The following is a 12,663-nucleotide window of genomic DNA, read 5'->3' as shown; positions in this document are numbered from 1 at the left end:
AAGTCAATGAGACCTATGTCATATTTGTTACGGCGTTGCCGTAGCGATGAGAGGAACCTCCCATGTTATTCCAATGGGGAAATCGCCAGATCCCTGAAATTTGAACATACTTACACTTTATACTTTTACGAACTCCTCCTAAGGCGTTAGCCCGATAAACCCGAAATTTGGTGAGACTCATCTTCAGGGGTCTATCATTTTTTTTATTCCAAGAGTCACGGTCTCTTTTTTTTTAATTTTGCCAAGAATTCAAAATTGCTTTTTGAATGGTAAAGCAAAGCGGAGAAGATGCGACAGCGTCACAGATTCAGCAGTAGGTGTAATAAAAGGACAATTGCGGCGGTGGCGTGGCGAGGGCCGATCATCACAGCTTGCGGCTATATTTATTATTATGACTATTATGAGAACAAACGTGAACTTTTGTCCGTTTCAGTTTGACGAGGGCAGAGTGGACTTTCCCTTGGGCGACGAGGGCAAACTGGACCAGGAAAAGTTACTCAGCTTCATCCAGGAAAACAGCTTGGAGCTCATCACCAGGTTCTCTGCAGAGGTAAACGTGGACGTGAGCGTTCCTGGCACAGAAGCCAAACGAGGAGGAGTCGGGACAATGACGGGATGTTGAAGGCCAGAGCTTGTGGACGGCGTGATAACTATGATGACAATAAAATGTCTGCTGTGTGTGTGTCAGGTGTCCGGGAAGATCTTCAGCTCCAGCGTCAAAGTCCACACCCTGATGTTCGTCAACTCCAGCTTGGATGCTCACATGGCCCTGGTGGAAGAGACCCGGGGTGTGGCCAAGGAGTTCAAGGGCAAGGTACTGCATCTACAACTACTTCTACTACTGCCAATACTGCAAATGTGACGCTAACATTATCATTATTATATTATTATTATTTATTTATTATATTATTATTACAAATAATAATAATAATAAACACCTATTGGAATCGAGACCTCTTTTTCAGGGGTTTATACATTTGTACCATACATTAGCTTAAATACCGTATTTCTCGGATTATGAGTCGCATCAGTCAAAAATTCATAATAGAGAAGAAAAAAAACATATAGGTCACTACGTAGTATAAGTCGCATTTTTGGGGGACATAGATTCCATTAAAATGGATTAAAATCCAAGACCAAGAACATCTTGAAATGCAATTTAAAATAACAACGGATTAGAGAACAAACAACGTGGTACACCTATGCTAACATAACACCTTCAGCTACATGACGCACAGACGGACAAAGCTAACAGTGGCACATGACCCACACCGAACCGGCTTCACGCTGAGTCGGTACCATCAACAAGATAGAGTTACACAAAGTATGAACCATCAATACTAGAGCTCAACAGTACGGTCAAAAAGTGTACGTATGCTAACGCTAACACCTTCAGCTACATGAGGCACAGACAGAACTGTGGTAAGTGTCTGGTATGTTAACGTAACATATTAACAGTTATGCAGATAACTATAGCATAAAGAACATGCTAACAAGTTTACCAAAGCATCAGTTTTACCTAGAGCTGGGTTTCGATTCAAATTTCAAGAATCGATTCGATTCCGATTTTTACATTTCAAAATAGTTTTTTTCCGATTCTCTCAGATTCCTTCCGATTCGATCCGATTTCGATCTGATTTCTGGTTCGATCCGATATCGATTCGATCCGGGGGTTAATGTTATTAAAAATGAAAAATGTATTTGAACTGTTTCCTTCACTTCATGACTGTGTAGAGAAGCAACATATTAAAACTAGTATTATATCAATATTGAACAGCAAATCTTACAATTATTGGTAGTTACTGATGGAAGACTGATGAAAAGGTTAAGGGTCAATCTACCTTCAAGAAATATGTCGGTGTAATCCCTCATTCGTCCAGGCGTGTTCCATAGTAGAAAAAGCTTCAGTTGTAGTCATCTGGACTCAGTTTGAAAAAATAGACGTTTCGACTCTCATCCAAGAGTCATTGTCAATAAAAGAATTTAGATCGAGAACTCCGATATTAATACTGTTCTGTGGTAAGACCCACCCATTGGGCGGAGCCTTCCTGAAGTAGAAAGAGTTGTTTGTTTCAACAGAAACTCCCCCCTTGTATCTACCGAGCTAGCCTATTCAGAATTTTAATGGCCTTCAACCTTCAAGAAAGATAATTCAGGACAATAAATGGAGGACATCATTGAGGTGACTACATCTGCAACAGTGGATTCCTACTGGGACACTAACCAGTGCTTTATTATTATGCTTGAAAATAATTAAGAATTTAAAAATATGTATATATATATTTTTTTTTTTAAAAATTCAATTTTTTTTTCAATTTAAAAAAAAAAAAAAAAAAAAATAATCGATCATTGAATGTACGAATCGATAATCGGTCATTAATATGCGAATCGATTAAAAATCGGAAAATTGTTTTTTTCAACCCAGCTCTAGTTTTACCCCAAATCACTAAATCCATTGAATTCTTCTTTCTCTGTGTCACTTCTAAACAACTCCACAAACTCCAGAGGAAGAGGAAGTGCAGATTCTTCTTCTGCGTCGCATAGAGCCTAGAGCGCCCTCTTGTGGTTGTCAGTGTGAAAATAATGAATAAAATCACATCTAAGTCGCACCCCGGCCAAAACTATGAAAAACGGTGCAATAATAAGGTAATAATACGTATTGTGATGTTTCTTACAATAATTCTCACAGTAAACTCAGTATTATGACATTCTTACTGCAGACAATAATGAAGGGCTGATGTATTTGAGCCGTTGCAAGATGAAAGGTAAAGATGCTAACGAGACTTCTCTGGTGTCTTCTTCTCTCCTTCAGAGTCTCTTTATTTTACTGGACATCAATGACCCGGAATTAGAGCATGTCAAGGAGTACTTTGGCGTGAAGGCCAGTGACGCCCCCACCGTCCGGATATATGACATGAACAACAGGAAGAAGTACAGTATGTCCCCGAGCCCATTCACCCCGGAGGCCGTGCGGCAGCTGTGCCAGGGCGTGCTGGACGGGACGGCTCAGGTAACAGGCTCTTCTGGCTCTTTTTAATCAGGAACGGGGTCCATGATGAGGAACGACATCCGCACGCAACTAAAACACAACTAAAACACAACAAAAATGTGAAAAAGCTGCTACCGTCCACTAACAAATATAAAAGTGTTCGCCTCTGCTAAATAGAACTTCGTACTTGACGCATCTAAAAAAAATAAAAAAATAAGAGAACAGTAGCAAAAAACAGAACAAACAACAGGAACACTGCAGTTACACTCACATTTATCATGACCGGTCGGACGACTAAACTAAAATGCAGTAAGTGTGTGGGTTGTGGAGAAAAGATGAAGATGCACTAACCACTCTATCGAAGACAGTGAGGTGAAGCTTCTGACCAGGAGAAAAGATGGTTAGAAAGAGGAGTTAAAGAGGCTTTTTTGTTAAAAAAATCCATCCTTAAATAGAAACGGTGGGTTAAGATTCAACCTTCCGGTTGTTTATAGTGTAGTTTTGAATCCCTGGAGAGGTCAACACCCAGGGCATTTAGGTGATAATCAGGTACACAGGGAGGAGAGAGAGTGAGCCAGGGACAATAGGAGGCTGACGGCCCATTAAAGGACTGATACTGAACAAAGAGGTTTAGTTTCTGGTCTTTATCAGGAAGTCTCGCCCGGTGGGAGGCACCTACTCAGAATAGGATAAATATCTGAGTTCCCGGTCTTGACATGCAGATTGAAAATGACTCTTGGATGAGAGTCGAAATGTTTCGTTTTTCCTAAAAACAGAGTCCAGATGATACAACTGAAAGATTCAGTTGTATCATTGTACATTCTACATTGGAACACTCCTGGACGAATGAGGGATTACACCGATATATTATCTATCATCTATCATCTCTCTCCCTGTCATCTCTCTCCCTGTCATTTCTCTCCCTGTCATCTCTCTCCCTGTCATCTCTCTCCCTGTCATCTCTCCCTGTCATCTCTCTCCCTGTCATCTCTCTCCCTGTCATCTCTCTCTCCCTGTCATCTCTCTCCCCCTCTCTCTCCGTCATTTCTCTCCCTGTCATCTCTCTCCCTGTTATCTCTCTCCCCCTCTCTCTCCCTGTCATTTCTCTCCTTGTCATCTCTCTCCCTGTCATCGCTCTCCCTCTCTCTCTCCCTGGCATCTCTCTCTCCCTGTCATCTCTCTCCCTGTCATCTCTCTCCCTGTCATCTCTCCCTGTCATCTCTCTCCCTGTCATCTCTCTCCCTGTCATCTCTCTCCCTGTCATCTCTCTCCCTGTCATCTCTCTCCCCCTCTCTCTCCGTCATCTCTCTCCCTGTCATCTCTCTCCCTGTCATTTCTCTCCTTGTCATCTCTCTCCCTGTCATCTCTCTCCCTCTCTCTCTCCCTGGCATCTCTCTCCCTGTCATTTCTCTCCCTGCCATCTCTCTCCCTGTCAGCTCTCTCCCTGTCATTTATCTCCCTGTCATCTCTCTCCCTGTCATCTCTGTCCCTGTCATCTCTCTCCCTCTCTCTCTCCCTGTCATTTCTCTCCCTGTCATCTCTGTCCCTGTCATCTCTCTCCCTCTCTCTCTCCCTGTCATCTCTCTCCCTGTCGTTTCTCTCCCTGTCATCTCTCTCCCTGTCATCTCTCTCCCTGTCATCTCTTTCCCTGTCATTTCTCTCAAATCAAATCAAATCAAATCAATTTATTTTTGTAAGGCCCAAAATCACAACAACAGTTGCCTCTGAGGGCCACAGGGAGAAATGAATCAACAATGTCTGTGGCGGCGATGGAGTCAGACAATGTCTGTGGTGGCGAGGGACGATGTCCCAGGGTCCTCTGTCCTTAGACTCTCCTTCTCGGCCAGGAAAAACTACAAAAAAAACCTCTTTGGGAAAAAAGCGTAGAAACCTGGAGGAGTTCCAGTGAAGAAGAGATCCGACTCTCACAGACGGACAGACGGACACGAGGGAGACTGGAGCTGGACCCACTCTTCAGGCAGATGAGGGACCGACTGAGGCGAACTGGACCCACTCTTCAGGCAGATGAGGGACCGTCTGAGGCGAGCTGGACCCACTCTTCAGGCAGATGAGGGACCGTCGGAGTCGAGCTGGACCCACTCTTCAGGCAGATGAGGGACCGTCGGGGGCGAGCTGGACCCACTCCTCAGGCAGATGAGGGACCGTCCACACAGGGCAGGGACCACTTCACCAGGGGAGGGGCATCTGGGTCCACAGGTCCTCAGGAGTGAGAGAAAGAAAAGAAGGCGGTGAACAGTTTGCAAATGGAATCAAAAAATAAATATTGTTTGATAGCATAAGTATTCAGAAGAGGAGGATAGTGCTCAAGCTGCAATACTTCCCCCAGCATAGTTACTCCTAGGGCAGCGTAGCTGAAGCTGTGGGTTTATGTTTCTGTTCCTAACTAGTCTGACCATAAGCAATTTCGAAGAGGAACGTTTTAAGCCTGGACTTAAATGAAGAGACTGTGTCAGCAGATTTAACATGGGTCGGGAGCTGATTCCATAACACAGGGGCTTGGTAGCTAAACGCTCTACCTCCTACAGTACTTTTAGAGACTCTTGGCACCACCAGAAGGCCGGCATTCTGAGAGCGAAGAGCTCTGTTTGGATGATATGGTTCTATAGCATCTTTGAGGTAGGATGGGGCCATGTCATTTATGGCTTTGTAGGTCAAGAGTAGAATTTTGAATTTGATTCTGGACTCGACGGGGAGCCAGTGAAGAGACTTCAGCACCGGCGTAATGTGCTCTCTTCTTTTTGTTCCTGTTAGTAATCTTGCTGCTGCATTTTGAACCAGTTGAAAGCTTTTTATGGAGCTTTTAGGACACGCTGCAAGCAGGGAGTTACAGTAGTCTAATCTAGTCGTTACAAATGCATGGATAAGTTTTTCGGCATCACTTTTAAGGCAGAATTCTTCTGATTTTGGCTCTTGTTGCGCAAATGGAAATAGGCTGTTTTACAAGCTTGATTTATATGAGCTTTAAATGAGAGCTCCTGGTCAAATAAGACTCCAAGATTTCTTACAGTAGAACTGGAGTCTACACTGACATTGTCCAGTGTGACTATCTGCTCAGATAGAGAGTCTCGTAGATGTTTAGGGCCAAGCACAATGACCTTTGTTTTTTCAGGGTTAAGAAGCAGGTAGTTTAGTGTCATCCAGGTTTTTATCTCCTTCACACAAGCACTAAGTCTGTCTACTTGATCGCTCTGATCAGGTTTCATTGATAAATACAGCTGAGTGTCGTCTGCATAGCAGTGGAAGTTAATGTCATGCTTTCTGATAATGTTGCCTAATGGCAGCATATAAAGAGTAAACAGAATTGGACCGAGTACCGAACCCTGTGGCACACCGTAAATTACTTTAGAGCTTGGTGAGGAGCTCTGGTTTACATTAACAAATTGGAACCTATCAGATAGATAGGATTTAAACCAGCTGAGGGCTGTTCCTCCAACACCTACATCACATTCTAACCTCTGCAGTAGAATGTTGTGGTCGATGGTGTCAAACGCTGCGCTGAGGTCCAACAGAACCAGGATTGAGACCAGTCCATCGTCAGCGGCTAATAACAAATCATTTGTGACTTTAACTAGTGCAGTTTCAGTGCTGTGGTGGGCTCTGAACCCTGACTGGAAAACTTCAAATAAGTTATTGTCCTGCAGGTGGCGACAAAGCTGTTTTACTACAACTTTTTCAAGGATTTTAGAGACGAAGGGAAGATTTGAAATAGGTCTGTAGTTTACCAATAGGTCGGGATCTAGATTAGGCTTTTTCAGAAGAGGTTTAATGACTGCATGTTTGAAGGACTGTGGAACATAGCCACTTTCGAGTGAAGTATTTATTATATTAAGAATAGGGTCTATAATTAGGGGAAGAATGTCTTTGAGGAGTCTGCTTGGAATGGGGTCTAGGACACAAGTTGAGCTTTTAGAGGACATAATGGCTGAAGTTATCTCTGCTTGATCAACAGCTGTGAACCTTTCTAAGTTTACAGGTGGATTTATATGGGACGTTAGATTTACAGCTTGGGCTAGTTCAGGGCTAATAGCCGGGGTAATTTCATCTAATTTATCTCTGATTGTTTTTATTTTATTGTTAAAAAATAGGAGGAAATCATCAGAGCTGAGTGTAGCTTGGAGTGAGGGCTCTACTGCACTGTGACAGTTTGTTAGCCTGGCTACAGTGCTGAAAAGGAATTTAGTGTTACTTTTGTTGACTTCTATTAGATTTGAATAATATCTGGTTTGGGCCTTACGCAGAGCCTGCTTATAGGACAGCAGGCAACTTTTCCATGCTTTTAGGGATTCTTCTGTGTGAGAGCGACGAAATAATCCCTCTAACTTTCTAACTTTTTGTTTATGTGAACGCAGTTCTTGGTTGTACCATGGGGAGGCGCGCTTTGGCCTAATGACCTTCTGTTTTAACGGCGCGACAACGTCAAGAGCAGACTTCAGAGAATTCATGGTCAAGTCGACACATTGATCACTTAAACTGGGACTAAAGCTGTTCTCAGCAGGATCACATGACATGATCACATGACATGATCACATGACATGATCACATGACATGTCACTGAATATTGGCTCTATTAATTCTTTGAATTTTGAGATAGATTTTTCAGATATTGTCCTTTTCATTATAACTTTATTTTGTGGGACTGGATGATCTTTAAGAATAAACTGAAAGGTAATTAGGAAATGATCTGACAATATAGGGTTTTGAGGGAGGACAATGAGGTCACTAATCTCTGTTCCATACGTTAGGACAAGATCCAGAGTGTTCTTATGAGTGTGAGTCGGTTTATTTACATTCTGAGTGAAACCAATGCTGTCTAACAAGGCGCTGAAGGCATTACTGAGAGCGTCATCACTCATGTTCACGTGGATATTAAAGTCTCCAACTATAACTATTTTATCCCAGGCTAACACTAAGTTAGCCTGGGATCTCCCTGTCATCTCTCTCCCTGTCATCTCTGTCCCTGTCATCTCGCTCCCTCTCTCTCTCCCTGTCATCTCTCTCCCTGTCGTTTCTCTCCCTGTCATCTCTCTCCCTGTCATCTCTCTCCCTGTCGTCTCTCTCCCTGTCATCTCTCTCCCTGTCATCCCTGCCCCTGTCATCTCGCTCCCTCTACCTGATGTGACATGTTTAGTCTTTAATTGCCTGACATTGAGACTGTCTGTCGTGTCCACAGACGTACTACAAGTCCCAGGAAATCCCTGAAGACTGGGACAAAAACCCGGTCAAAGTTCTGGTGGGAAAGAACTTCAAGTCTGTGGCGCTGGACCCGAGCAAGAACGTGTTTGTGGTGTTCTGTACGTCACCTCCACCCGCACTATTTATCATTCCTGTTGTCGAGAGTGGCTCAGAACATTTATTTTATCACTCCATTGTGGAAATGAGAAATAGTCACCAAATGATGTAAAGCTTCAGTTAATTGCAACTAATGGAGTATTTGAATAATTGTCATCTAATTTAGTAATTCAAAAATTGTTAACTGGTCCAAACACAGGTTCTAGAACACGCCATGTGACAAGAAAATAAGTTTAATGACACAAATTGAGCCAAAATTGCCTGAAAATTACACAGAAAAAGAGTAAACATTGTGTATTTGAGGCCGATAAACTCTCCACCGGGAACGGCTTCACGTAACAGCTTAATCTGGGTCAAATTCAGTAGAAATCTCGCTCATTAGCAAAATGATCGTTAGCTGTAGCCCTAAAAAACACTGTGATAATGTGTAACGTTTTATTTTTGGTCGTCAATACATAAACGGTGCGTATTGTTACTACCGTATTTTCCAGACTATAAGGCGCACCAGCCAAAAAATGCATAATAGAGAAGAAGAGAACATATATAAGTCGCACTGGAGTATGAAATGTGGTTGCAAGTGTGAAAATAACAGATAATATCACATATAAGTCGCACCGGAGTATAAGTATATAAGTATAATTATAAGTATAAGTCGCACCCCGGCCAAAACTATGAAAAAAGGTGCGACTTATAGTCCGGAAAATACGGTATTCATGCGAGATTTTGTCAAAATATAAAACCTTATCCACAAGTATTATAAAAAAGACTAGAAAAATATTTGGCAATTTAAAAATAACATAACTATTCAATTGACTATATTCCCGACATATATTGCGATTAGATTTACGATTGTTTTTAAACGAATAGACAAAAACAAGCATCACATGAACTTCGGGCTGTATTATGTCATTGATCATATTAATAATCATATATAAATGATGCGTACGATGTTCCACAGGCGCTCCGTGGAACGTAGACTGCCAGGACCTCGCCCCCGCCTGGGACCAGCTGGGGGAGAAATACACCAACCACACGGACATCGTCATCGCCAAGATGGATGCCACGGTCAACGAGGCGGAGGAGGTGGTACTCACCGGCATCCCCACGCTCACCTACTACCCGGCGGGAGGCGAAAAGGTGCTCTCCACTGGCGAGTCGGGCTAAAACGGTCACGGTCAGACGCCGGTTCTGAACTTTACGGCGCTCCTCGCGTACAGTAAAATGAAGGCGTGTTTTATATGTTTTACACGTACGTAGTATTGCTCTAATACCGAAGAGTGTCGCCGTTTTGCTCTTTGTTCATTGTAAGTTAAAGTGGTTTGACAAAACAAAAGCGCTCCGTTGACTTCCTGTTCGGATCTGATAAGCCCCGCCCTCTTCAAAGTGGCATTTCGCAGTAAGATTGCCATTTATGTTTTTTACGTGCGTAGTATTGATCTATAACTGAAGAGTGTCATTGTTTTGCTCTTTGTTCATTGTAAGTTGAGCTAAAGCGGTTTGACAAAACAAAAGCGCTCCGTTGACTTCCTGTTCGGATCTGATAAGCCCCGCCCTCTTCAAAGTGACCTTTCACAGTAAGATTGTCATTTATGTTTTTTTTTTTTTTTTTTTTGTGGCTACGTGACTTTAAAAAATATATTATTATTATTTTCTAAATTTTTTGTAAAAATAAAAAAGACAACATGAATTAATGAACTAATTGATTAATTATAATAACGACACAATGACATAAACCAAATCACAACGTAAAAAGCTATATGACATTTTAGAACCTACACGCGTCACTCGGAGTCGTCATTAAAAATATATACATACTACGCAGCAGGGGACCTGGGTGGAGATAGGGGGTAGGTGAAAACAGGAATTTTCAGAGCGCCTGAGCCTCAGTTGCGGGACAACACGGGATGACGTCGAGCCGAGCGCAACTTTGAGTCCACAAAAGTAACGTCCCCTTTAAAACCTGTCGTCCTTCAGGAGGTGCAGTACTTCGGGGACAAGACTCTGGAGAAGATGTCCGAGTTCCTGGACAGCGGCGGCGTCCAGCCTGAGCAACCAACGTTTAACGAGGGCGATGACTACACAGAGGAAGAGGGCGATGACTACACAGAGGAAGAGGGCGATGACTACACAGAGGAAGAGGGCGATGACCACATAGAGGGAGAGGGCGATGACCACATAGAGGGAGAAGAGGGCGATGACCACATAGAGGGAGAAGAGGGCGATGACCACATAGAGGGAGAGGGCGATGACCACATAGAGGGAGAAGAGGGCGATGACCACAAAGAGGGTGATGAGGACGCAGAGGAAGACTTAAGCGAGGTTAGTATTAGGCTTCGATCCGTGTGTACTTAGGGATCATCTCAAAATAGGTTGAAGCTTAAAAGACAAAACAAATTTTGGCTCTCTCCCCGAAAAGACTAAAAAAAAAAAATTCTGGCACACATAAAATTTTACGCGTTGATAAAACGATAGTAGCTTGATAGACCTTGCTCACCTCTAGTCCCTGAACATCCTTTGGTAAGTTTATTAGTAGAAGTTATGAACTCTCCAAATAATGTCACTTGTCGCACATGTTTGTTTACTCAATCCACATGGTCCACGGGCCCTAGGGGCCCTAAGGCACATCCCATGTACCGAAATAGTGAGATGACCACATTGAGATAGTCTCAAGAGGATGAGAGAGTGAAAAACTAATGTTTCTTGTCAAAACCTGTAATTGTCAATTGCCTGAGTTTAGACCTCAGACATGTCAGAATGACAGAAGCAGAACACGTACTTTTGTCTCAGTGAGAATCTCACGTCTTCTGTGATTGGCCGAAACCTGATGCGGGTTTGTGTTGGTCCTTCTTCCGGTCAGTGTACTCAGTTACTAGAGAGTAATCTCTTTTCCAACTTTTCTGCACCAGCCGCGTTGGCGCCGTGCTCCCCCGCACGCACCCGCCGTGCTCCCCCGCACGCACCCGTACCCGCCGCCTAATGTTGGCCTAATGCTCGTTGCTGATAGAGTTTTATAGCATTTCAAAACAATTACTGCCACAACGTATTGAAGCCCCCCCCACGAAAAATATTACATCTTTTCAGCTTCAACCCATTTTGAGATGATCCCTTACGTAGATCTAATGAACGTTCCTTTTCTGCTTTCAGGAGTCGCGGGACAAAGACGAGCTGTGATTTGTGTCGTTTGAATTGCACACGCTTATTTAAGTCACGATATCTTCACAAAACACAACGTGGGAAGGACTATTTTATTTCATTTGTTTCTCCACCTCAGAAACGCGCCTCGCTCCAGTTGTTGACATGTGACTAAATTGATAAATGTAAGTTATTCGTTGTCATATGTAATTTGACTCATAAATGGTTTTGTAAAAGAATTAAAACACACCGTCGTTTTTAGTCTATTTATTTTCATTATTTCTTTGTTTGTTATCGCAGTGGTTTCACTTCAGCATCAGTGCTTTAGGTGTTCATACTGAGAACATGTTAAAGAATATCTCATAACACATGTTTAGAAGGGAGCGTCTTGTAAAACATATAATCTCCGAATGCATTTCATCTGTAAGAACCGCAGGTCACCAGTAGAGGACAGCACATGCACCTCAAGTGGAAATGGATCAATGAACAAAACAAACCAGGCTGCGTGTTTTTGGTGAATAAATGTTGCTAAAAATGTATATTAAACTTTTTTCAAACTTGTGGCTGGACAGAGACTTTGAGAGAGGGAGATTTTGCCAATTATAAGACAGAAAGTGACTTGAATGTGTGTTTTTTTTTAAATGTTTTGCTGTGGAATATTTTACAGAAACATGCCAAATAGCCAAATAGTTTGAGAATACAAATGACAGGAATAAGATAAACCAGAAAATAATAATAATAATAATAAAAATAATATAGCAATACTAGTAAAGCGGAACACAGAGACAAATACAGTACATTATATCTTCAAACCTTCAGCTTCACAGTTTTAATGCTTTTTGGTTTTGACAATAAGAAAGTGTTTTATGTGTGAGTTTGACAATGGTTCAGCCAATCAGAGCCTGTAGAAGAACCTGCTGCTGCTGCTGCTGCTGCTGCTGCTGCTGCTGCTGCTGCTGCTGCTGCTGCTGCTGCTGCTGCTGTCCTGATGCTGCTGTCCAGATGCTGCTGTCCTGATGCTGCTGCTGCTGTCCAGATGCTGCTGTCCTGATGCTGCTGCTGCTGTCCGGATGCTGCAGCTCTGAAGCTGATCTGACAAGTCAATACAGTGAGTCACATGCATCTGTGGAGTCTTCATGACACAAACACACCACCACCAGGAGGCAAATGGTGCTTGGATAAAAGTGAATACAAAAGACCACAATAGATGTGGATCTTTATAATGCGTCTTT

The 12,663-nt window shown here is 42.8% G+C and overlaps 1 protein-coding gene across 1 annotated transcript in view; it reads left to right on the top strand.

Moving 5' to 3' along the window:
* The window catches only part of LOC140378309 (protein disulfide-isomerase-like), an 18,644-nt gene extending 7,050 nt beyond the window's left edge, over positions 1-11,594 (top strand). Inside the window, exons 5-11 of the mRNA XM_072464095.1 lie at positions 434-550; positions 689-814; positions 2,813-3,010; positions 8,181-8,301; positions 9,258-9,436; positions 10,274-10,618; positions 11,444-11,594. Coding sequence (XP_072320196.1) covers positions 434-550; positions 689-814; positions 2,813-3,010; positions 8,181-8,301; positions 9,258-9,436; positions 10,274-10,618; positions 11,444-11,470 — 1,113 coding nt within the window. The 3' untranslated portion in view covers positions 11,471-11,594. The remainder of the gene's footprint in view (positions 1-433; positions 551-688; positions 815-2,812; positions 3,011-8,180; positions 8,302-9,257; positions 9,437-10,273; positions 10,619-11,443) is intronic.
* The last annotated feature ends 1,069 nt before the right edge of the window (positions 11,595-12,663 follow it).

The sequence above is a fragment of the Eucyclogobius newberryi genome, unplaced genomic scaffold (assembly GCF_026437365.1).
Source record: "Eucyclogobius newberryi isolate DKJ021-1_F unplaced genomic scaffold, fEucNew1.0.hap1 SCAF_4, whole genome shotgun sequence".
Taxonomy (NCBI): Eukaryota; Metazoa; Chordata; class Actinopteri; order Gobiiformes; family Gobiidae; genus Eucyclogobius; species Eucyclogobius newberryi.
The sequence above is the reverse complement of the archived record's forward strand: the minus strand, read 5'-3'. Positions and strand labels throughout refer to the sequence as shown.